Source organism: Symphalangus syndactylus, chromosome 16, assembly GCF_028878055.3.
Source record: "Symphalangus syndactylus isolate Jambi chromosome 16, NHGRI_mSymSyn1-v2.1_pri, whole genome shotgun sequence".
In the NCBI taxonomy this organism is placed as follows: Eukaryota; Metazoa; Chordata; class Mammalia; order Primates; family Hylobatidae; genus Symphalangus; species Symphalangus syndactylus.
The window spans coordinates 9,705,559-9,732,106 of NC_072438.2; the positions used below are offsets into that span (position 1 = coordinate 9,705,559).

Genomic DNA, 26,548 nt, shown 5'->3' on the forward strand with positions numbered 1-26,548 from the left:
CATCAAATAAATATTGGCAAGCCTACATCCAGGGGCACAGATGGATGTTTCTGTCTGTGGGTCCCTGTGTGAGTAGATTTCTTCCACATCATGACTGACATGTGCAAGGGGTGGATTTTGGGGTAATTCAGAGATCACAGACAGAACCAACATCTAAAGCCCTTTCACCTGAGACACAGGACATTATGAATCCTCCTAAGTGTCTTGGCAGATGGTGCTAGTGGCATAAACAAAACCAAATGATCTATAGCTGTGTTTACAATGAGAATTAATTACATTTCATTCTGTATTGTGGGCAAGCATGCCACTCAAGCAAGGGCACACCCTCTCAATACAGCCCTCCTCAGTTTTTGGTTCGCAGTCTTACACATGGATTCCAAAGTTGCCATAAAGGTTGTTTTGTCAGGGCTTAACTGCTGCATTTTTGTTACCGTAGAAAGTGTGGGTAGAGAGCCTCCTATTCTGCCATCTTGCTATGTCATATGTTCCGATATGTTCTATGTCAAATTTATCTGATTACAGGTTCAGAATTTCTGAAATAAAATACTCAGATTTACACATTGTGTAATAAGTAAACGTATTGCAATGCTTCATTCTCATTAGAGCATTTTATTAATTATTGAAATGCATTTGCTTTTACTGCGGCACATGGCATGTCAAAGATCCAAAATGCCAGCTCTTCATAAGTCACAGTTGAAAACTAGTTATTTAAAGGATTGTTTTTATGATACGTCTGTATTATATTCAATATTTTATAGGTCAGAATTTTCTCTTATTTTCAACTGTATTTTACTGGGGAGTCTCTTTTCATGTAGGTTCTCCTTGATCATTTACTTTTTTGTGTGTTTTTAATCTTATTTGTATGGTAATTTTCAACTTTGTACCTTTTATGACCATGTATTGTTTAATTCTAATAAAAATCATTGGAGCAAGTTAAAAAAAACATATATTATATATGTGACATTTCTGTTGCCTATAAAAGTTATCTATGTGGTATTTGCCTGCAAAAATCACTTTGGGCAAATTTAAAAATATATATAAATGCGAATTTTCTATTGCCTATAAAAGTTATCTTTATGGTATTTGCCTGTATAAATATTGCCCTACTTTGTTTATAAATTATTCATTTTCTTGGGTAGTCATCAGTATTTCCTTGTGTAGATGAGCAGTCAAAGAAACTGTACATTTACCATCTATTTATTGTTTGATTATATGTTATTCTGTGAGAGAAACACTTGTTATTTCAAGGTGATTTTTGAAAAATGTAACTGTTTTAGGTAGATGTAAATATTTAATTGTGATGAAAAACATAAAATTGCCATTTTAAACATTTTCAAGTATACAGTCTAGTGGAGTTAAGTACATTTACATTATTTTGCAATGGATCTTTACATTAATTTTATCTTACAAAAGTAAAATGTAATAATAAATAAACTGCCCTTTTCCTCTCTTCAGCTCTTGGAAAACACCATTTTACTTACTGTTTCTATACTTTTGGCTGATTTTTATATTCGTATCACTATAATTATATAGTGATTATAGTGATATAATGTCTGTTTAACTATTTTTTTAACATAATGATCTCAGGCTTTGTTTTTGTAAGATGTGTCAGAATATCTTTCTGTTTTTGTTTTTTAAGTTCTAGGGTACATGTGTACAATGTGCAGGTTTGTTACATATGTATACATGTGCCATGTTGGTGTGCTGCACCCATTAACTTGTCATTTACATTAGGTATATTTCCTAATGCTATCCCTCCCCCCTCCCCCACCCCACGATAGGCCCCGGTGTGTGATGTTCCCCACCCTGTGTTTGAGTGTTCTCATTGGTGAATTCCCACCTATGAGTGAGAATGTGCGATGTTTGGTTTTCTGTCTTTGTGATAGTTTGCTCAGAATGATGGTTTCCATCTTCATCCATGTCCCTACAAAGGACATGAACTCATCCTTTTTTATGGCTGCATAGTATTCCATGGTGTATATGTGCCACGTTTTCTTAATCCAGTCTATCATTGATGGACATTTGCGTTGGTTCCAAGTCTTTGCTATTGTGAATAGTGCTGCAATAAACATACATGTGCATGTGTCTTTATAGCAGCATGATTTATAGTCCTTTGGGTATATACCCATTAATAGGATGGCTGGCTCAAATGGTATTTCTAGTTCTAGATCCTTGAGGAATCGCCACACCGACTTCCACAATGGTTGAACTAGTTTACAGTCCCACCAACAGTGTAAAAGTGTTCCTATTTCTCCACATCCTCTCCAGCACCTGTGGTTTCCTGACTTTTTGATGATCGCCATTCTAACTGGTGTGAGATGGTATCTCATTGTGGTTTTGATTTGCATTTCTCTGGTGGCCAGTGATGATGAGCATTTTTTCATGTGTCTGTTGGCTGCCTAAATGTCTTCTTTTGAGAAGTGTCTGTTCATATCCTTTGCCCACTTTTTGATAGGGTTGTTTGATTTCTTCTTGTAAATTTGTTTGAGTTCATTGTAGATTCTGGATATTAGCCCTTTGTCAGATGGGTAGATTGTAAAAATTTTCTCCCATTCTGTAGGTTGCCTGTTCACTCTGATGGTAGTTTCTTTTGCTGTGCAGAAGCTCTTTAGTTTAATTAGATTCCATTTGTCAATTTTGGCTTTTCTTGCCATTGCTTTTGGTGTTTTAGTCATGAAGTACTTGCCCATGCCTATGTCCTAAATGGTATTGCCTAGGTTTTCTTCTAGGGTTTTTATGGTTATAGGTCTAACATTTAAGTCTTTAATCCATCTTGAATTAACTTTAGTATATGGCATAAGGAAGGGATCCAGTTTCAGCTTTCTACATAGGGCTAGCCAGGTTTCCCAGCACCATTTATTAAATAGGGAATCCTTCCCGCATTTCTTGTTTTTGTCACGTTTGTCAAAGATCAGATGCTTGTAGATGTGTGGTATTATTTCTGAGGGCTCTGTTCTGTTCCATTGGTCTATATCTCTGTTTTGGTACCAGTACCATGCTGTTTTGGTTACTGTAGCCTTGTATCATGGTTTGAAGTCAGGTAGCGTGATGCCACCAGCTTTGTTCTTTTGGCTTAGGATTGTCTTGGCAATGCAGGCTCTTTTTTGGTTCCATATGAACTTTAAAGTAGTTTTTTCCAATTCTGTGAAGAAAGTCATTGGTAGCTTGATGAGGATGGCATTGAATCTATAAATTACCTTGGGCAGTATGGCCATTTTCACAATATTGATCCTTCCTATCCATGAGCATGGAATGTTGTTCCATTTGTTTGTGTCCTCTTTTATTTCATTGAGCAGTGGTTTGTAGTTCTTCTTGAAGAGGTCCTTCACATCCCTTGTAAGTTGGATTCCTATGTATTTTGTTGTCTTTGGAGCAATTGTGAATGGGAGTTCACTCATGATTTGGCTCTCTGTTATTGGCGTATAGGAATGCTTGTGATTTTTGCACATTGATTTTGTATCCTGAGACTTTGCTGAAGTTGCTTATCAGCTTAAGGAGATTTTGGGCTGAGACGATGGGGTTTTCTAAATATACAATCAGGTCATCTGTAAACAGGGACAATTTTACTTCCTCTTTTCCTAATTGAATACCCTTTATTTCTTTCTCCTGCCTGATTGCCCTGGCCAGAACTTCCAACACTATGTTGAATAGGAGTGGTGAGAGAAGTCATCCCCGTCTTGTCCCAGTTTTCAAAGGGAATGCTTCCTGCCCGGGTGCAATGGCTCATGCCTGTAATCCTAGCACTTTGGGAGGCCAAGGCGGGCAGATCACAAGTTCAGGAGATGGAGACCATCCTGGCTAACACCGTGAAACCTCGTCTGTACTAAAAAAATGGAAACAATTAGCCGGGTGTAGTGGTGGGCACGTGGAGTCACAGCTACTCGGGAGGCTGAGACAGGAGAATGGCATGAACCTGGGAGGCGGAGCTTGCAGTGAGCCAAGACCGTTCCACTGTACTCCAGCCTGTGCAACAGAGTGAGACTCTGTCTCCAAAAAAAAAAAAGGGGGTGTATGCTTCCAGTTTTTGCCCATTTAGTATGATATTGGCTGTGGGTTTGTCATAAATAGCTCTTATTATTTTGAGATACGTTCCATGAGTATCTAGTTTATTGAGAGTTTTTAGCATGAAGCGCTGTTGAATTTTGCCGAAGGCCTTTTCTGCATCTATTGAGACAATCGTGGTTTTTGTTGATGGTTCTGTTTATGTGATGGATTACATTTATTGATTTGTGTATGTTGAACCAGCCTTGCATCCCTGGGATGAAGCCGAGTTGATTGTGGTAGATGAGCTTTTTGATGTGCTGCTGGATTTGGTTTGCCAGTATTTTATTGAGGATTTTCACATCGATGTTCCTCAGGGATATTGGTCTAAAATTCTGTTTTTTTGTTGTGTCTCTGCAAGGCTTTGGTATCAGAATGATGCTGGCCTCATAAAATGAGTTAGGGAGGAGTCCCTCTATTTCTATTGATTGGAATAGTTTCAGAAGGAATGGTACCAGCTCCTCTTTGTACCTCTGGTAGAATTCGGCTGTGAATTCGTCTGATCCTAGACTTTTTTTGGTTGATAGGCTATTAATTATTGCCTCAATTTCAGAGCCTGTTATTGGTCTATTCAGAGATTCTGTTTCTTCCTGGTTTAGCCTTGGGAGGGTGTATGTGTCCAGGAATTTATCCATTTCTTCTAGATTTTCTACTTTATTTGCATAGAGGTGTTTATAATATTCTCTGATGGCAGTTTGTATTTCTGTGGGATCGGTGGTTATATCCCCTTTATCATTTCTTGTTGCATCTATTTGATTCTTCTCTCTTTTCTTCTTTATTATTCTTTATTAGTCTTGCTAGAGTCCACTTCACACTCTCTTTGCCTGGGTATCACCAGCAGAGACTGTAGAACAACAAATATTGCTGCCTGATCCTTCCTCTGGAAGCTTTGTCCCAGAGGGGCACTCGCCTGTATGAGGTGTCAGTCGACTCCTACTGGGAGGTGTCTCCCAGTTAGGCTACATAGGGGTCAGGGACCCACTTGAGGAGGCAGTCTGCCCATTCTCAGATCTCAAACACCATGCTGGGAGAACCACGGTTCTCTTCAGAGCCGTCATACAGGGACGATTAAATCTGCAGAAGTTTCTGCTGCCTTTTGTTCAGCTATGCCCTCCCCCTAGAGGTGGAATCTACAGAGGCAACTGGCCTTGTTGAGCTGCAGTGCACTTTGCCCAGTTCGAGCTTTCCTGGCTGCTTTGTTTACTTACTCAAGCCTCAGCAATGGTGGATGCTCCTCCCCCTGCCAGGCTGCTGCCTCTCAGGTCAATCTCAGACTGCTGCGCTAGCAGTGAGCAAGGCTCTGTGGGTATGGGACCTGGCAAGCCGGGCGTGGGATATCATCTCCTGGTGTGCCCTTTGCTAAGACCACTGGAAAAACACAGTATTTGGGCAGGAGATCCCGATTTTCCAGATACAGTCTGTCACAGCTTCCCTTGGCTAGGAGAGGGAAATCCCCCAACCCCTTGTGCTTCCCAGGTGAGGCGATGCCCCACCCTGTTGCGGCTTGCCCTCAGTGGGCTGCACTGCACCCACTGTCCAACCAGTCCCAGTGAGATGAACCAGGTACCTCAGGTGGAAATGCAGAAATCACCCGTCTTCGGGCAGGTGTGGTGGCTCACACTTGTAATCCCAGCACTTTGGGAGGCTGAGGTGGGCGGATCATGAGGTCAGGAGATCGAGATCATCCTGGCTAACACGGTGAAACCCAGTCTCTACTAAAAATACAAAAAAAATTAGCCGGGCGTGGTGGCATGCTCCTGTAGTCCCAGCTACTGGGAGAGGCTGAGGCAGGAGAATGGCGTAAACCCGGGAGGCGGAGTTTGCAGTGAGATCACGCCACTGCACTCCAGCCTGGGCGACAGTGAGACTCTGTCTCAAAAAAAAAAAAAAAAAAAGAAAAGAAATCACCTGTCTTCTACGTCAGTCACGCTGGGAGCTGCAAACCAGAGCCGTTCCTATTCAGCCATCCTGGAATGGGAGGTCTCTGCTCTATTTTTAAATTGTGTGTTATTTTTGTTGTTAAGTTTGTTAAATATTCTATAAGTTTATCTTTTGTTGTGTATATTCACAAATATTTTCTTTCATTCTGTAGATTATCTCTTCACTTTGTTAATGTTTTCTTTGCTGTGCAAAACGTTTTTAGTTTGTTGTAATCCCATTTGCATGTTACTTCTTTTGCCTGTGCTTTTGAGGTCTTACTTAAAAATTCTTTGCTCTGTAATATGTGGTAAAGCATTCCTCTATATTTACCCAAATAGCTTTATAGGTTTGGGTTTCACATTTAAATCTTTATGTGCGATTGAGTTTTTTATACCATAAGAGGTAGGGGCCTAGTTTCATTTTTTGATTATCATGTAATCAATTTTCCTAGCACCAATTATTGAAAAGACTGTCTTTTTCCAAATGTGTGTTCTTGACATCTTTGTTGAAAATCACTTGCCTCTAGGTTCATGAATTTATTACTGGGCTCATTGGATAGTTTGATCTGTCTGTTTTTATGCCAGTATCATGTTGTTTTGCTTATTATAGCTTTATAGCATATTTCGGAGTCAGGTGGTGTAATGCCTCCAGCTTGATTCTTTTTTCCCAGGATTACCTTTGCTATTTGGGGGTCTTTGGTTGGTTCTGGTTAATTTTAAGCTTGTTTATTCCATTTCTGTGAAAAAAAGTCTTTGGTATTTTGATAGAAATGGCATTGAATCTGTAGATCACCTTGGGTAGTATGGCCACTTTCATAATGTTTTTTCAATTCATGAGGAAAAATATCTTTCAATTTTTATGTCTTTTTCAGTTTTTTATCAATTTTGTTGTTGTTTGTTTTTTGAGACGAAGTCTTACCCTGTTGGCCAGGCTGGAGTGCAATGGCACAATATCAGTGCACCACAACCTCTGCCTCCTGGGTTCAAATGATTCTTCTGTCTCAACCTCCTGAGTAGCTGGGATGACAGGTGTTTGCCACCACGCCCCGCTAATTTTTGTATTTTTAGTAGTGATGGGATTTCACCATGTTGGTCAGGCTGCTCTCGAACTACTGACCTCATGATCTGCCCACCTTGGCCTACCAAAGTGCTAGGATTACAGGCGTGAGCCACCACACCCAGCATTATCAATGTTTTATAATTATCAGTGTAAAGAGTGTTCACCTTTTCAATTTGGTTTGCTGCTAGACATATTTTATTTTATTTATTTAATTTGGGATGGAGTCCTGCTTTGTCGCCCAGATTGGAGTGCACTGGTGTGATCTTGGCTCACCACAACCTCTGCTTCCTAGGTTCAAGCAATTCTCCTGCCTCAGCCTCCTGAGTAGCTGGGAGTAGCTGGACTGCACCCAGTTAATTTTTGTATTTTTAGGAGAGACAGGGTTTCGCCATGTTGACCAGGCTGGTCTTGAACTCCAGACCTCAGGTAATCCTCCTGCCTCAGCCTCCCAAAGTGCTAGGATTACAGGCGTGAGCCACTGAACCTGGCCAACTGGTGGCCAGGTGGATGCAGAAGCAACATTGGCAAAATCGAACATGCTTGTGTGATTTAAGAAACTCGATGAATTAGGTATAGATCATATGTACCTCAATACAGTAAAGACCCTATATGACAGATTAATAGCTGATATCATACTGGATAGGAAAGAGCAGAAATCTTTTTTTGTGAGATCTGGAACAAGACAAGGATGTTTTTATTTTATATTATAATTGTGTATGACAGCATTCAACTGTGTACGCTGTTAAGACTGAAGACTGGAGCACAAGTCAAATATGGATCACTGATATGTCTATTTCCAATATGAGTCTATGTTTATCTGTATGCATATTGGTTTTGTATTGTTTATGAGTTGTTTACTTGTTCTGTTTGTGTGTGTTCAATGGTGGTTTTGAATAGTCATTGAAATCCTCCTAATATTACTCTCTATTTATTTGTAAATCTATATTTGTGTGGGGGGAAACACTTTTGCGACTTGAAGATAAGTTCAAAAACTGTCATATGTCTGTATCTCAAATTTTAGATACTATTTTTAATTGTCAAAAACACATAAACTTTACAATCTTTTTTTTTTTTTTTGACATGGAGTCTCACTCTGTCACCCAGGCTAGAGTGCAGTGGTGCGATGTCAGTTCACTGCAACCTCTGCCTCCCAGGTTCAAGCGATTCTTCTGCCTCAGCCTCCTGAGTAGCTGGGATTACAGGCACACACCACCATGCCCAGCTAATTTTTGTATTTTTTGTACAGACGGGGTTTCACCATATTGGCCAGGCTGGTCTTGATCTCCTGACCTCATGATCTGCCCACCTCGGCCTCCCAAAATGCTGAGATTACACCGCATCCAGCCAAAACTTTACAATCTTAAATACTGTTTTTTTCCAAAGTTTGTTATCATAATTTAAGTTCTGGGGTACATGTGCAGAACATCCAGATTTCGTTACATAGGTATACATGTGCCATAAATACTTCTAAGTATTTTTTTTTTTTTTTTTTTTTTGAGACGGAGTCTTGCTGTGTTACCCAGGCTGGAGTGCAGTGGCGCGATCTCGGCTCACTGCAAGCTCCACCTCCTGGGTTCACGCCATTCTCCTGCCTCAGCCTCCCGAGTAGCTGGTACTACAGGCGCCCGCCAACACGCCCGGCTAATTTTTTGTATTTTTAGTAGAGACGGGGTTTCACCGTGGTCTCGATCTCCTGACCTCGTGATCCGCCCACCTCAGCCTCCCAAAGTGCTGGGATTACAGGCTTGAGCCACCGCGCCCGGCCACTTCTAAGTATTTACCTTAGTCATATTATATCGAGATTGTTATGCACTCTATCTCTGGAATATGTTTATCTTGCAAGGCTAACACTCATACACATTAAACAACTACCTACTTTTTCTGTTTTCTGGCCTTTTACAAAAACAATTCTGTTTTCTATTTTAGAGTCAGACTGCTTTATGTATCTCATGTAAGTTGACTCATCAATTTTTGTCTCTTCATGGCTGACTTACTTTGTGTTACACAGTGCCATCAACATTTATCTTTATTATACATATTAGGATACTTTTGCTTTTTATAAACAGCGATGTTTCATTATTTTTTTTAAAGGATTTTTGTTTTTGAGACAGAGTCTTGCTCTGTAACCCAGTCAGAATGTAAGTGCAGTGGCACAATCCCAGCTCACTGCAACCTCCACCTCCCAGGTTCAAGCAATTCTTGTGCCTCAGCCACCCAAGTAGCTGGAATTACAGGTGTGTACCACCACGCCCAGCTAATTTTTGTATTTTTAGTAGAGACAGGGTTTCACCACATTGGTCAAGCTGATTTCGAATGCCTGACCTCAAGTGATCCACCTGTCTTGGCCTCCCAAACTGCTGGGATTACAGGCGTGAGCCACCATGCCTGGCCAATTGGCCAATGTTTCATTATTTTAATATTTCATATTATATTTATCCATTGATTTGGTGAGAGAAATTTTCATTACTTTCATTTATTTGTTTTCAATAACAATGCTACAATAATTGTGAGTGTCCAAATTACTCTTCATGTGACCATATGTGTGAGAGTTCGTATTTTTGCCAGATTTTATTGATTTAGGTGTTCACCTTCATACTCATACCAAATTGTTTTAATTCTTTAGCTTTGTATGTTTTTTGAAATCAGGAACTGTAGTGTTTCTGACATTGTTACTCTTCTTGAAGATTGTTGAGTGCTTCATTGTTTCTTGAAATTCCATACAATTTGGGGGTTGCTGTTTCTTTTTCTGGAAGAATTTAATTAGAAATTTGACAGGGATTGCATTTAATCTGGAGATTGCATTAAGGAATTTAGACATCTTCTTTTTAGGCAAAATTGTTTTATACTGCTTTCAAGTCTTCTATTCCCTTATGAATATTCTGTCTTGTTTCATTATTCATCATAGAAATTGGGGTATTGAAATATCCTACTACAATTACATTGCTCCCTATATCTTGCTTTAATTCTGTCAGTATTTGCTTTGTATATTTTGAACCCTAGTGTAAGATACACACACACACACATTAATATATGTATATACACATTTGTCATGGGTTCTAAGTAAATGAACCTGTTTATTATTGTTTAATGTCTTCCTTTGCCCCTTATGAGCTTTTAGTTAAAGTATATTTTATGAAATAGAGTTTTTGACTTAAAATGTACTTTGTGTTATATAACTTGGACCTGTTCCCCTTTTAATTGGTTATTTCCGTGAAATGTCTTCTTTCATCTTGCCTTTTTCAGTCTCCTTTAATCATTAGACCTCAAGTGACTTGTAGAAAAACAAGTTGGATCTTGTTTTTTAATTTTTGCAATCAGTCCCTTTATTTGGTACATGTATTTTGAATGGTTAGTTTACTTCATAAATAATTGAATAATTTGCTGAAATAGAAAGGCTTACCTGTTTTATAAATTGTTTTACTGGATTTTTTTATTTCTGTCCCTTATTTTCTTTTTCTGTCTTCCTGTTTGTCTTTTAGATTTTTGTGTTGATAGGACTTCTTATACTTTTGTGTATCTATACCTTTGTGGTATCTTGGGAATTCTGAAAAATTTCTTAAAGATAATTTTTTTTTTTTTTGAGAGGGAGTCTCACTGTGTCACCCAGGCTGGAGTGCAATGGCACGATCTCAGCTTACTGCAACGTCTGCCTCTTGGGTTGAAGCAATTCTCCTGCCTCAGCCTCCTGAGTAGCTGGGACTACAGGCACACGCCACCACGCCCAGCTAATTTTTGTATTTTTAGTAGAGATGGGGTTTCACCATATTGGCCAGGATAATCTCGATCTCCTGACCTCGTGACCACCTGCCTCAGCTGCTCAAAGTGCTGGGATCACAGGCATGAGCCACCGGGCCCAGCCAAAATAATATATTTTAAACTCTCAAAAATGTAACTTGAGTTGCATTTGAAAATTCTTCCTCATTACATCTGCCCTCAATGTTTTTATTGATGTCACTAATCATATTTTTTATGTTGTATATTTATTACCAGATTATGATGAACAGTTTATAATCATTTTTATGCTTTTATCTTTTAAATTTTAGAGAAAAAACTTTTTTGCACTATTATAATGATACAGAACTTTATATTTGTGTATGTGCATGTTTTTCAGAAAGTTATGTGTTTTCATATAATCATTTTTTTTTCTTGCATCCTGTTATTTTCAATGGAAGATAGTTCAGCATTTTTTTTTATAAGGCAGGTGTTGTTCTAATATACTTTTCAGCATTTGGTTATCTTGAAAGGTCTTTACTTTTTCTTCATTTTTAGGACTGTTTTACTGGTTATATTATTCCCACTTAGAAGCTATTTTTCCTTCAGCACGTTAACTATATCACAACTTTCTCTTGTCTGAAAAAATGTTGACAGATTCACTTGTTATCTTATAAGAGCACACTTATAAATGACACATTTATATTTAAATATTTAAAATAAGAGTTTAAAAAATAAGAGTTTAATATTGCTTGCTGCTTCTGAGATTCCATTTTTGCCTTTGACTTTTAAAACTTTGCTTATTATGTGCTTTGTTATAAATCTCTTTGTGTATCCTAGTTGAAGTTTGTTGAGCTCCTTCATTTTTTTTTTTTTTTTTTAATGAAAGTCTTGCTCTGTTGCCCAGGCTGGAATGCAGTGGCACAATCTTGGTTCACTGCAAGCTCTGCCTCACAGGTTCACACCATTCTCCTGCCTCAGCCTCCCGCATAGCTGGGACTACAGGTGCCCACCACCAAGCCCAGCTAATTTTTTTGTATTTTTAGTAGAGACGGTTTCATCGTGTTAGCCAGTATGGTCTCACTCTCCTGACCTCGTGATCCACCAGCCTCGGCCTCTCAAAATGCTGGGATTACAGGCATGAGCCACCATGCCTGACCACATTCTTTTTTTACTTTTGAAAATTTCTCAGGCATTATTTTTGTATTTTTCACCTCCATGTTTTTTATATTTTTAATGTTTGTTTTCATTTATATATATATATTTTTTTTAATTTAGTTTTGTTACCATTTAGCTCATTGAGTTTTATTCAGGTCAAATTTTAAAACTTTGTACGTCTTCATTTTTAATTTTTGTTCTGGATTTTTTTTTTTTTTTTTTTTTGAGACGGAGTCTCATTCTGTCACCCAGGCTGGAGTGCAATGGTGTGATCTTGGCTCACTGCAACCTCCACCTCCCTGGTTCAAGCAATTCTCCTGCCTCAGCCTTCCGAGTAGCTGGGACTACAGGCATGTGCCACCTTGCCCAGCTAATTTTTGTAGTTTTAGTAGAGACAGAGTTTTCACCATTTGGGCCAGGATGTTTTTGATTTCCTGACCTCATGATCTGCCCGCCTCGGCCTCCCAAAGTGCTGGGATTACAGGCATGAGCCACCATGCCTGGCCTTTTGTGATAATTTGTGTGTGTGTGTGTGTGTGTATGTGTCAGAGTCTCACTCTGTCTCCCAGGCTGGAGCGCAGTGGCGTGATCTCAGCTCACTGCAAGCTTTGCCTCCTGTGTTTACGCCATTCTCCTGCCTCAGCCTCCTGCATAGCTAGGACTACAGGCACCATCACCACGTCTGGCTAGTTTTTTTTGTATTTTTAGTAGGGACGGTGTTTCACCATGTTAGCCAAGATGGTGTCTATCTCCTCACCTCATGATCAACCGACCTCAGCCTCCCAAAGTGCTGGCATTACTGGTGTGAGCCACCATGCCTGGTCCCTTTTCTGAAAATTTTTAAATTGTTGGACCATGTTATTCTAATATTTTGTATACATTGTAATGTTTGGTTGTTATTTGAACGTTAACAAAAAGCTATTTGTCACAATCTTTACAATGTAGCTTTTTCCTGACATAGTCTGAAACCAATTGTCCTTGATAGAGATTATGGTAACCTCTCATACATGTTCTAAGGATGTGTCCTCTCTGGAATTTTGTGTTTATTTTTCAGTTAAAAGGGTTTGTTCATGTCTCTTTTTTTTTTTTTTTTGAGACGGAGTCTCGCTCTGTCGCCCAGGCCCAGGCTGGAGTGCAGTGGCGCAATCTCGGCTCACTGCAAGCTCTGCCTCCCGGGTTCACGCCATTCTCCTCCCTCAGCCTCTCCGAGTAGCTGGGACTACAGGCGCCCACCACCATGCCCGGCTAATTTTTTGTATTTTTTAGTAGAGGCGGGGTTTCACTGTGGTCTCTCATGTTTCTTCTTAACAGTCTCTAATCACTTGTTCTACCTGTTGTCTGTATTTAGCACTGCAGTCTGCTCCTGAAACATTTACATTTGGTTTCAGCAGACCCAATCTGTCCTCCCAAAGTATATCACCATTTCTATCAGCACTCTGTGTGGTATTGGAGACAGAAACCAAGTTTTGTAAAGACACCCAAAAGCCAGAAGTAAGGATATGTGTATCAGTATTTTTCATTTCTTTAAAGGAAGAAGCCAGGAGTTGATACTTTACTCCTAATGGCACAGTGCTATATTGGGGAGGAGGAAGAGCTGTTGGTGGGTAAATTGAACAAACATTCATTCCTGTTCTATGTGGCTCTTGGCATTGTGCTTACCTGAGGGATTGCATACAATTAACTCATTTATGGATTTCACACAAAGGCATTTTGATCACTATATGTTTGTTACATGTATATGTGAAGAAGTTATGACTTGTGGTATTTTGTTATGCGATCTTACTAGCATACTTTGTATAATTTTATGATTTATAAAGTATATGCATATGAATCTAGTAACTGGGATAATTTGTTATTTTTATTTCTTTCAGCTATGTGTTCTCATTTCACCCAAGACTTTTTGCCAGTGCAGGAGATAGAAGATTCATTCCACAAACTTATACTGAGAAGATATGAGAAATATAGGCATGATAATTTACAATTAAGGAAAGACTGTAAAAGTATGAGTGTGTGTACAGTGCAGAAAGGAGTTTATAGTGGAATTAATCAATGCTTGTCAAATACTCAGAGCAAAATATTTCAATGTAATGCACATGTCACAGTTTTTAGTAAATTTGCAAATTCAAACAAAGATAAGACAAGACATACTGGAGAGAAACACTTTAAATGTAATGAATGTGGCAAGTCATTTCAGAAGTTCTCAGACCTAACTCAACATAAAGGAATTCATGCTGGAGAGAAACCCTACACTTGTGAAGAACGTGGCAAAGACTTTGGATGGTACACAGACCTGAATCAACACAAAACAATTCATACTGGAGAGAAACGTTACAAATGTGAAGAGTGTGGCAAAGCCTTTAATAGGTCAACAAACCTTACTGCACATAAGAGAATTCACACCAGAGAGAAATCCTACACAGGTGAAGATCGTGACAGAGCCTTTGGATGGTCCACAAACCTGAATGAATATAAGAAAATTCATACTGGAGATAAACCCTACAAATGTGAAGAATGTGGGAAAGCCTTTATACATTCCTCACACCTGAATAAACATGAGAAAATTCATACTAGAGAGAAGCCATACAAATGTAAGGAATGTGGCAAAGTCATTACCTCATCCTCAAGCTTTGCTAAACATAAGAGGATTCATACAGGCGAGAAACCCTTTAAATGTTTAGAATGTGGTAAAGCCTTTAATATTTCCACAACCCTTACTAAACATAGGAGAATTCATACTGGAGAGAAACCCTACACATGTGAAGTATGTGGCAAAGCCTTCAGACAGTCTGCAAACCTTTATGTACATAGGAGAATTCATACTGGAGAGAAACCCTACACATGTGAAGAATGTGGTAAAACCTTTAGACAGTCCGCAAACCTTTACGTACATAGGAGAATTCATACTGGAGAGAAACCTTACAAATGCGAAGACTGTGGCAAAGCCTTTGGACGGTACACAGCCCTGAATCAACACAAGAAATTTCATACTGGAGAGAAACCTTACAAATGTGAAGAGTGTGGCAAAGCCTTTAATAGTTCAAAAAGCCTTACTGCACATAAGAGAATTCACACCAGAGAGAAACCCTACACAGGTGAAGATCGTGACAGAGCCTTTGGATGGTCCACAAACCTGAATGAATATAAGAAAATTCATACTGGAGATAAACCCTACAAATGTGAAGAATGTGGGAAAGCCTTTTTACATTCCTCACACCTGAATAAACATGAGAAAATTCATACTGGAAAGAAACCCTACAAATGTAAGCAATGTGGCAAAGTCATTACCTCATCCTCAAGCTTTGCTAAACATAAGAGGATTCATACTGGCGAGAAACCCTTTGAATGTTTAGAATGTGGTAAAGCGTTTACTAGTTCCACAACCCTTACTAAACATAGGAGAATTCATACTGGAGAGAAACCCTACACATGTGAAGTATGTGGCAAAGCCTTTAGACGGTCCACAATCCTTTATGTACATAGGAGAATTCATACTGGAGAGAAACCCTACACATGTGAAGAATGTGGTAAAACCTTTAGACAGTCCGCAAACCTTTACGTACATAGGAGAATTCATACTGGAGAGAAACCTTACAAATGCGAAGACTGTGGCAAAGCCTTTGGACGGTACACAGCCCTGAATCAACACAAGAAATTTCATACTGGAGAGAAACCTTACAAATGTGAAGAGTGTGGCAAAGCCTTTAATAGTTCAAAAAGCCTTACTGCACATAAGAGAATTCACACCAGAGAGAAACCCTACACAGGTGAAGATCGTGACAGAGCCTTTGGATGGTCCACAAACCTGAATGAATATAAGAAAATTCATACTGGAGATAAACCCTACAAATGTGAAGAATGTGGGAAAGCCTTTTTACATTCCTCACACCTGAATAAACATGAGAAAATTCATACTGGAAAGAAACCCTACAAATGTAAGCAATGTGGCAAAGTCATTACCTCATCCTCAAGCTTTGCTAAACATAAGAGGATTCATACTGGCGAGAAACCCTTTGAATGTTTAGAATGTGGTAAAGCGTTTACTAGTTCCACAACCCTTACTAAACATAGGAGAATTCATACTGGAGAGAAACCCTACACATGTGAAGTATGTGGCAAAGCCTTTAGACGGTCCACAATCCTTTATGTACATAGGAGAATTCATACTGGAGAGAAACCCTACACATGTGAAGAATGTGGTAAAACCTTTAGACAGTCCGCAAACCTTTATGTACATAGGAGAATTCATACTGGAGAGAAACCTTACAAATGTGAAGACTGTGGCAAAGCCTTTGGACGGTACACAGCCCTGAATCAACACAAGAAAATTCATACTGGAGAGAAACCTTACAAATGTGAAGAGTATGGCAAAGCCTTTAGTAGGTCAAGAAACCTTACTACACATAGGAGAGTTCACACCAGAGAGAAACCCTACAAATGTGAAGATCATGGCAGAGCCTTTGGATGGTCCACAAACCTGAATGAATATAAGAAAATTCATACTGGAGATAAACTCTACACATGTAAAGAATGTGGGAAAGTGTTTAAACAGTCCTCACACCTGAATAGACATGAGAAAATTCATACTGGAAAGAAACCCTACAAATGTAAGGAATGTGGCAAAGTCATTACCTCATCCTCAAGCTTTGCTAAACATAAGAGGATTCATACAGGCGAGAAACCCTTTAAATGTTTAGAATGTGGTAAAGCGTTTACTAGTTCCACAACCCTTACTAAACATAAGAGAATTCATACTGGAGAGAAACCCTACACATGCGAAGAATGTGGCAAAGCCTTTAGACAGTCTGGAAACCTTTATGTACATAGGAGAATTCACACTGGAGAGAAACCCTACACATGTGGAGAATGTGGCAAAACCTTTAGACAGACTGCAAATCTTTATGCACATAAGAAAATTCATACTGGAGAGAAACCCTACACGTGTGGAGAATGTGGCAAAACCTTTAGACAGTCTGCAACTCTTTATACACATAAGAAAATTCATACTGGAGGTAAAACCATACAAGTGTAAAGAATGTGGCAAAGCCTTTAAGTCATACTCCAGCATTCTTAAACATAAGAGAACTCATACCAAGGAATGTCTTACGAAGGTGAAGAATGTGGCAGTCTTTAAATGCTCCTTGATCCTTTCTAATCATAAGATAATTCATAATGGAGAGAAACTACAAATGTGAAAAATGTGAGAAAGCTTTTAACCACACCTCAATCTGTTGTAGACATAAGAGTAATTATATTGATGAGAAGCCAAATTAAAATTGAAAATGTGGCAAAGACTTCCAATTCTAGTCACTTCTTAGTGTATGTAATTCCTACTGAAGAAAACACCTGGAAATACAAAAAATGTGGCAAAACTTGTAACCAATGATTAGTATTTTTGCACATGATAGTATTATATGTGAGAATACTTGTACAAATATAAAAATATACAAAAGCTATTAATGTCTACTTGAAATTTATAGTTAATAAAAGCATTATAAATGTAATTTCTGTTGAAAGACCTTTTAGAAAATATAGGCCATTAAAGTGAAGAAGAGTAGTCTTAAGACAGAATACAAAGATAAAGAGGGCTCTAGTATCTGTACTTGTATCCCAGAACTTACTATATACATTTTGTACTAGAGGAAAACTCTGAAGCAGTTGCTTAAACTTTGTTCAACATCAGAGAATTTATATTGGAGAGAAATCCTACAAATGTAATAAATGTGGAAAAACCTCTGTCCAGAAACTGCAGGTTAAGAAACAGCAGAGGCCAGGCGCAGTGGCTCACACCTGTAATCCCAACACTTTGGGAAGTCAAGGAGGGTGGATCACCTGAGGTCGGGAGTTTGAGGACAGCCTGACCAATATGGAGAAACCCCGTCTCTACTAAAAATACAAAAATTAGCAGGACATGGTGGTGCATGGCTGTAATCCCAGCTACTCAGGAGGCTGAGACAGGAGAATGGCTTGAACCCAGGAGGTGCAGGTTGCAGTGAGCCGAGATCGTGCCATCGCACTCCAGCCTGGGTAACAAGAGTGAAACTCTCAAAAAAAGAAACACCAGAGAGTTTTTACTAGAATATAATTTGTAGATGCAGTAAATGTGAAGAAATATTTAGGCTAAAATTAAGACTATGTAAACATCAGAGGATTTACAGTAGAAAGAACTAAGGAACTAACACTTCAGACTTTAAAATCAGAGTATTAAGTATAACAAAAGTTGAACCTGTTAGAAAAGTTCTTTGTATATAAGTTGAAAAGTAGGTTTTTGAAGAGATATATTCAAAGTATATTTTTTTCACTTGACAAAAGTAAAAATTTTTTTGAAAAGCAAATAATTCAACTCTAAAATTATACTATTTCAACATTCTCATTTATGTGAAAGCATGTGATGAATTGTTGCTGCATCAGAGATATGAGAAATTCCTTTGCATTAGGTGGGCATTATTCATACACTTCTACATGAAAGAGAAATGAAAGATGCATCAGGAAAATCTGAGCAGAGAGGCTTTTAGTGGTTGACTTATTGAGTGATGCCTGAAGTAGGTGTTCAGAGTAATACTTTGCGTTATACTGAGAGAGAATCTGAATTTTAGTAGTAAATTGTTTTGCCAACTGTACATGTATGTAATAAATGTAATAAAATGCAGCAAATTTAAAAATTATCTTAAGATCATATGTGAACTTAATTTTTGAAATAAAAATTGTTATTGTGTTAAAATTTTTGTGCCGTGAATGAAGTATTTTATTATGCCACCAACTTTCACCTATCCCACCTTACTCAAGGGTGTACATTAAAGATGGTAACAATGTACTATCTGGTAATATAATTGAATGACATCCCTAGTCTTTTTCCAGTGGCTTTCAACAGCAAATAAATTGAAGAATATTGTTTGCATGTTACATTTTTATTCTTACTGAAATTTTTCAAAAGGTTTTGTGAGTACATAGTATGTGTATATATTTATGGTATATATGGGTTATTTTGATACAGGCATACAGTATGTAATAATCACACCACAGTAAATGAGTTATTCATCACCTCAAGCATTTGCCCTTTGTATTACACACAATCCAGTTACACACTTTAATTATTTTTAACTACAGGTCATTTTATGTTTGTAATAAACATTCATACATTCCTGAGTCTTGAATACTTTTCAAAAATATTTCATATGTATCTTTGAACATGTGGCATGTCCTCCTGCAAACACATACAGACTTTTAGTTTTAATTTACATGGAGTTAAACATATAAATTTTGTGCTCTAAAGATAAACCTTGGGTGCAAGGAAATTATGGAGCAAGCAATTGTGTTTGCATGAGAGTTTGTACCTATTTTCCAAAGAAAATAGCAATATTGGAACAAAGAAGGTTCTATTAATACTGTGGATAGGTAATTTACTAGAAATCTAGAAACTAAAACATTTTGAAATCAAATCTATATTCTTTTCATTTAATTACTGTACAATCTAATGGATCATTGTTGAGAATCTCCCCATGCCAATCAATTCTGGTTCTATGTGGTCCTCAAGCTCTAGCTATAATTTTCTCATTTTTTTTTGTTTTCACTTCATAAAGTATGTGAGCTTGTCAGAAATTGTAAAAATCGTTTTTATAAAATTTAGTGCACCAAAAATACTTTTAGATGTAATTTCACAATGTGTGTATTTGTTTTATTTAATTAGAACATTTCACTTTATTGGACAACCTTATATAAGCTGTTTTCTTTAGTTATTGTTCCTTTCACTTTTTATAATTGATATAAATAAGTTTTTTGGGCCAATTTGTTCAGGCAAGTACTGGGAAAACGTAAGTATTGGGGATGTTTTGATAAATTGTAGTGAACAAACACACATAGTGCTGGGTGTGTAGTAGATGCTCCATAACTAGCCATAAACTTTCCTGGAGTTAGTTTGTAGCTCCAAGTAAAAGACTGAAAATATCTATGGTGAAGAAATGTCATTAATTGTGCATGTGGAGAGGACATCTGTTCCCAAGCTGCAAAACTGACTCATTCTGAATTTAAAGAGAATTTCTGTTTTTATTTTCTAATTATCTTTAGTTTTGTGATGTCTTCATGTGTTTATCCAGAGCTAAGTATGCCTCAGAGGTCTTCTTTTCCTTTGTGTTTTGGCTACAGTTTCCTCGCTGGTCTCTTCATGCCATGTAATTTCACATGGACTTTCAAGGTTCAGATGAGAAGTTTAGAATTTTTAATGTGGTAAATTATTGTTTTTAACTGGGTTGTTTGAGATTATTTATAATTTATCAATGCAACATTCAGATCACTTGAGATAAGAGTAATTCACTGTCCATAGGTAAGAGGATTAAGTCAGCATTGCTTCTCTGTATTGGTAAAGGAAAAATTATATGAGATTCTAACAAAAAGTGTGTTAAACATAAGTTAGAATAGGTAAAACATTAAGTGGGTTGCACATTGTAAGGACCATATGAAGAAACTCATCAGAATTTTGAAATCTCAAGATAAAATATATCTTAGAAAGACTTCTTTTTTTTTTTTTTTTTGAGACAGAATCTCGCTCTGTTGCCAAGGCTAACCTGCAGCGATCTCAACTCACTGCAACCTCTGCCTCCTGGGTTCACGCCATTCTCTTGCCTAAGCCTCCCGAGTAGCTGGGACTACAGGCGCCCACTCCCACGCCTGGCTAATTTTTTGTATTTTTAGTAGAGATGGGGTTTCACCATTTTAGCCAGGATGGTCTCGATCTCCTGACCTCGTGATCCACCCGCCTTGGCCTCCCAAAGTGCTGGGATTACAGGCGGGAGCCACCGCACTCGGCCCTCTTGAAATTTTTAAGAGACTTAATGGTAGGTGAAGAATTTTACATACCATTTTCTATGACATAGCAAAACTTTTTTATTAAGCTGATTTATTTTTGAGTGTAAATGTTAAGTGTTGGAAAAGTAGAATGATCTGTATAGATTCAAGATTCAAAATCTGCAGTGATCTTTTCTGTTGAGATTCATGTTACAATCTTGAGGAAATTTGTCTGTTATGATTTGTTTTGTTTTAGTGGATGCAGTTCATGAGGTACAGTTTTCATTTTTAGTCACTTTATCCAAGTCCTTCGTCGGCTTCTCTGGAAAATCAGATTATGGCAGCTATTGAATTCAAACGTTCATTAATTACATTAATGTAATTCAGCATATACATAATAATATATACCAAATACTAACCATAACCCTGTATATGTGTTAATTTTCACAGAAAGTCAATGCATAGATATTATTATTATCCTTATTTTACAGAGGAAGGAACAGAGCCACAGAGAAAAAATGACTTGCTCACAACAGAAGAGCCAGTAGTAAAACAGGCAACTTTGACTCCAGAGATAAGTCTTAACTACTACAGTAAACAACCTCTTCAAACAGAAAATACATGATTTTCTTCAACCCCCATTCTTTTTTTTTTTTTTTTTTTGAGACAGTCTCGCTCTGTCGTCCAGGCTGGAGTGCAGTGGTGCAATCTCAGCTCACTGCAAGCTCCGCCTCCTGGGTTCACGCCATTCTCCTGCCTCAGCCTCCTGAGTAGCTGGGACTACAGGCGCCCGCCACTGCGCCCAGCTAATTTTTTTGTGTTTTTAGTAGAGACGGGGTTTCACCGTGTTAGCCAGGATGGTCTCGATCTCCTGACCTCGTGATCCGCCCACCTCTGCCTCCCAAAGTGCTGGGATTACAGGCGTGAGCCACCGCGCCTGGCCTCAACACCCATTCTTAATAAAAAACTAACAAACACTGGGCTGGGCGTGGTGGCTCACGCTTGTAATCTCAGCACTTTGGGAGGCAAAGGTCTCGAACTCAAGACCGTCCTGGCTATCACGGTGAAACCCCATGTCTACTAAAAATACAAAAAATTAGCCAGGCATGGTGGCAGCACCTGTAGTCCCAGCTACTTGGGAGGCTGAGGCAGGAGAATGGCATGAACCCAGGAGGTGGAGCTTGCAGTGAGCCAAGATCGTGCCGCTGCACTCCAGCCTGGGCAACACAGCGAGATTACATCTCAAAAAAAAATTATAATTTCATTTACGTGAGATATTTTTAGTAGTCATCTCATAAAAACAAAGTACAATGGTGTTTGTCAAGAGGTGGGGGAGGGTGAAAGTGTTACCAAGAAGTGCGAAGTCCTCAGTTCTTGTTTTCTTGAGAGAAACAATTCAGCCCAGACACAAAGAACACACCAAAAGAGGAATAGGTTGGCCCAGCTGGAAACAGTCTTGAGAGTTACATGTTGCAGTTTTTATTATCATAGACTTAAAAAAAAAATTCCCACCTCTGTCTGAAGTGTCTGCCTCCTGGTAAATCTCTTCTTTTATCCTCATCGAGTTTCTGCCCAGGTCTGTGAGATGCTTCCTTACTGTCAGCTGATGTACATGTGTGAGTTCCAGTGATCAATGAATCTTAATGGCAGCACTGCTTATTACCACCACCTTAGGAAAATAATATAGCAGTCAAATGTGTACTTACTGTGTCTGCATATCTCTTAGGAATTTTCCTTTAGCCCTTTCTCCCTTTTTATCAGCATGTAGCTAGCTACATTCTGACAGTTTAATCACAGTATGAGCAATTACTGGGTGTCTTAAGGGGTGTTTCAGGGTGTTCTTCATAGGTATTTCTGCTCCTCTCTGCTCAAATTTAGCATACATGTTTTGGGTTGTCTTTGGACATTGAGGTTTTTTCCCTCTGGGGCTCTTTTTTTCTGCTCATGTCTAACTGCCTACTCTAACATTCCCTCAATAGATGGCGACTCTAAAAATCTTTGAGACTAGGTGCACTCTGGGTCTTCTGTAACTACTTCCTGGTGACATAAGATAACTCATCAGTGTCTCATTATCTTGCTCTTTGTCAGAAAAAAGATTCCCTCCATGTTTTCCCAGGTTTGACTTGCAGTGTCCAGAGGAAATGTGGAGAAACATGGCTGTACAGAAAGGAAGAAAATAGGTCGATATTCCTGTTGCAGGACCATTTGAAGTCTGAGAGTTTCCAGGTGAGAGGAAACAAACGTGGTTACTAGATATAGTGAGTAAAGCTCACAAAAGAGAAAAAGCAAGACAAAAGCTAGGGATCCCCAAAAAAGGATGTGATGAGAATTTGAACAAGTTGGCACCCGAGGAGCACTAGCTCTCAGTGGCATGTTTCTGACGGTGACAGGCTTGGTTTATAAAATCTCTAACATGGTCCTGGACTTTCCCTAATCTGTTAACCCAGAAACAGCATTTTTCTCCTAGCATAAGGCAGATTCTTTCCTGAGCTGCATGTGGCAAGACCTCTACAATATTGAACTACAGCCATGAGATAATCAACTTGTTGCTGTAACTCTGTAAGAGTCTGAGCACTGGTTTCTGTTTTTTGAGTCAGTTCTAGAGACAGGTTGTGGTAAGTTGAGGAGGTAATAATTATGCCAGCTATTCCTGTAGTGGCACTTGTGATGCCAAGCTCATTGAGAAAAAAAAAAAGATAAACTGCACAGTTGATCTGGTTTGAGGTAGTAAAGGGTAACAGCAAGGAAGCATCACCCAGGACAATGGAAATTTTAGGGGTGAAGGAAGCCAGAGTGCATGTGCTCATCAAGTTTCCTGAGAGGCAGAGATAAGCCTGCATTTCACACAGGAAGTAAAGTTCTGTAGTCGATAAAAATGGATGCAGAAGGTGAGGTCAGTTCCAAACATTGACCAGGGTCCTTGTTGGCTACCCAATATGTGAGATCCTGCCACTAAAGTTGCTGCTGCCAGGGGAGCCAGACATTGGTCCTATGTGTTTGTTTTGTTTTATCATGGGGATGTCTCTAGTAGTATCAAGGAGGAGGGTTTTCTGAAACAAAGACTTGAAACCTTTTCCATAATTTATACTGGCTTTGTTGACACCATCGGTTGGGTTGACTCCAAGAAGGGTGACCAACACAGAATTCAGTGGCGTCATTTTGGATGAATGGTCCAGGTGTTAAAACATTTGGGGGAGAATAGAAAATCTCATTTGATGTTGAGAATATTTAGTGAAACAAAATTTTGAGAAATATCAATAATGGCGCTCATTGTGTTGCATTGTGCTGGGTCTAAAGCATCCACAATGGTTCTGCAATTTACAGTAGCACACATGCATAGGAGTGCCTGGCCAATGAGGGTAGCAGGGGAGAACAAGGGACTTGAAAAAATGGGGGTGGGTTTCAGAAAATCTTAAAATGCTGCTTTAGGTTTTGTCAAAAAGATTATACTAGCAGAGGGAAGGTTTTGTGTAGAGAGGTCCCGATGGTAGGTGAAGCTAAGTTGGGCTTGAGTAGATGTCCATTCTCGTATTGTGGCCAAGTAGGCCATTCCCACCCTGGATGAAGAGGAATTCATGACTAGCTAACAGGTTGAGGCATAGGAAGAACTGGTAGAGTTTAGTAGTTGTGGAGTTGCCTGCAAAGTGCTTAAAAAAAAGTTGTGGGCAGTTAGGGCATATGAGGGTGACTTTAGTCAGAAGTATGAGTAATGACCATAGAACATTAGGGTGCATGGTTCCAAGGGAAGTAGAATAGGGCCAAATTGAGATGCTTGATTAAGAAGAGAGACTGTTAACCCAATGAGTATTAGAGAGAGAGAGATCACTACTCAGATTATGGCTTTGATGTTTAAATGTAGGAGGGACATAGCAAACTTCCCTGGAGAGGGTGTTGGTTTACAGTAACAAAGGCATATTAGTAAATCTGCAAAGAGTATTATGACTTCTAATATAAACACGAAAATACTACATTGCTGATGGACTAAAGCAGTCAAAAGTAAAATAACTAGGTTAAAAAATTAATATTAGATAAAGCAAGCTCTTAATGGAACACCCGGTGGTGCGCAAGGTAGGGTTAAGGTAAGAATCAAGAGCACCACTGCAAATAAGATTGCCAATATTGGGATTCCCCTACTTTGAGATAAAATGAGGAAGAGCATTACTTAGCTTCTTATTTAGAGAGAAATTCGTAAGTCCTCTGGTGGCTCACAGGAGTAGCTGAGTATTGGTTCCATCTTTGGTTGCTTAACATGTTTCCAGTTGTATTCAAAAGTAGTATGTCCAGCTAGAGATGCCAGGAAACTTGATAGCTATTGGGGTGAGAAGTATGATAGTAAGATTGTTCTTTTGTAATGGGGTTAGTTGAGATCCAGGAGACCCATGTCTCCAGATTTTAATGAGAACTTGTTACCCTGCCTGGTTATAAGGGTTGTTGGAGTGGGGGTCAAACTCATAATTGTTTGTCCAAACTCCTGGATGGCCTCTTGAAATTGAGTCAGCGACTTTATGTACTGGGTTAATTTGGTAACCTCTGGGTATAATAATAGGTTTGCATGTAGAAAGGGTCTCTAATATAGGACTTCGAAGAAACTAAGGCATAGATATAATTTAGGGGCTGTTCTGATCTGAAGAAGTGCCATGGGCAGAAGTTCTAGCCATGGGAAAGAGGCTTCCTGGCATCATTTGCCCAGGGTCCTTTTAATAGCTTGGTTAGTCCTTTCTACCCTCCTGGGAGACTGTGGCTTTCAGGAGGAGTGTGAAAAGTATTTTACCCGTAGGGCTTTTGCCACTGCTTGGGTAGTTTGTAAAATAAAATATGGACCCTTGTTACTTTGTGAAGACCGTGGAAACCCAAAGAGATAATTTCTTTCAGAATGATCCTGGCAAGTACCTGAATCTTTTCTAGTATGAGAGGCTTCAACCCAGGCAGTAAGGGGGTCCCCAAAAATCAGAAGGTATTTCTAGCCTAGATAGGTTGGCAATTAAGTGAAGTCTACCTACCATTCTTCCCACTGGGTAGGCTTCTTGTTGCTGAACTGGCTGAATTAAGGAGAGTGGCATACGGCCTGGAGGATTATTATAGACGTCCAGGCTTTACAAACTTGTCAAAAAGAGAGTTTTAGTTTTGTTTGTCTGTTGTTTACAGCTGATAGAGATTCTGTCTCCCAAAAAGACAAGAATTATGGAGTGCCCTTTTTGCTTCGTGCTGGAGGACCTGGGGAAAACAAAACAAAACAAAAACTCTCGCAGGGCCAGGTACAGTGGCTCACGCCTGTAATCCCAGCACTTTGGGAGGCCAAGGTGGGCGGATCACGAGGTCAGGAGATCAAGACCATCCTGGCTGACACGGTGAAACCCCATCTCTACTAATAATACAAAAAATTAGCCAGGCATGGTGGCGGGCGCCTGTAATCCCAGCTACTCGGGAGGCTGAGGCAGGAGAATGGTGTGAACCTGGGAGGTGTAGCTTGCAGTGAGCCGAGATCGAGCCACTGCACTCCAGCCTGGGCAACTGAGACTCTGTCTCAAAAAAAAAAAAAAAAAAACTCTCAATTTACACAATCTTACAGGTCCTAGGGTACATTCACATTTGATACCCCATTTCTTTTTCTCTTGAGCATATTGCAGGGGGGCAGGTTGTTAGGCTAAGTTGGAATAAGGGCCATAAGGAGTTCCCCAGAAAGGGTGGTGCCCCTAGCTGCTTGGCCAACCTGCCTGTTTCTCTAGGTAATCTCATCTTGGCACTTCTGGTAGCCCCAGCAATGATCCACCTGCCTCAGCCTCCCAAAGTGCTGGGATTACAGGCTGGGATAATGAGCCACCATGCCTGGCCATGCTCCACAGTCTTACAGTGTACACAGTTGAATATTGTCATACACAAG

The 26,548-nt window shown here is 39.2% G+C and overlaps 1 protein-coding gene and 1 long non-coding RNA gene across 11 annotated transcripts in view; one reads left to right on the top strand and one right to left on the bottom strand.

Annotated features, from left to right (window-relative positions):
- The window catches only part of ZNF721 (zinc finger protein 721), a 28,929-nt gene extending 10,322 nt beyond the window's left edge, over window positions 1-18,607 (top strand). For 8 of the 9 annotated variants that reach the window (XM_055246483.2, XM_055246479.2, XM_063619631.1 and 5 more), the window contains one exon: window positions 13,761-18,607. In XM_055246483.2, the coding sequence (XP_055102458.1) occupies window positions 13,761-16,918 (3,158 nt within the window). In that variant the 3' untranslated portion in view covers window positions 16,919-18,607. Of the gene's footprint in view, window positions 1-13,419; window positions 13,490-13,760 lie in introns of all 9 variants that reach the window. The other variant, XM_055246485.2, reaches the window with a different exon arrangement.
- Window positions 18,608-20,741: 2,134 nt separating this feature from the next.
- On the bottom strand, window positions 20,742-25,881 carry LOC129464953 (uncharacterized). Of its 2 annotated transcripts, XR_008651810.2 has the most exons (4): window positions 25,668-25,881; window positions 24,830-24,976; window positions 22,180-22,336; window positions 20,742-20,989 (listed from the first exon to the last, which is right to left on the bottom strand). It is a non-coding gene; the product is annotated as an uncharacterized lncRNA (long non-coding RNA). The 2 variants fall into 2 exon arrangements; XR_010116306.1 differs by having other exon boundaries at window positions 22,180-24,976; window positions 25,668-25,875.
- Window positions 25,882-26,548: the final 667 nt, after the last annotated feature.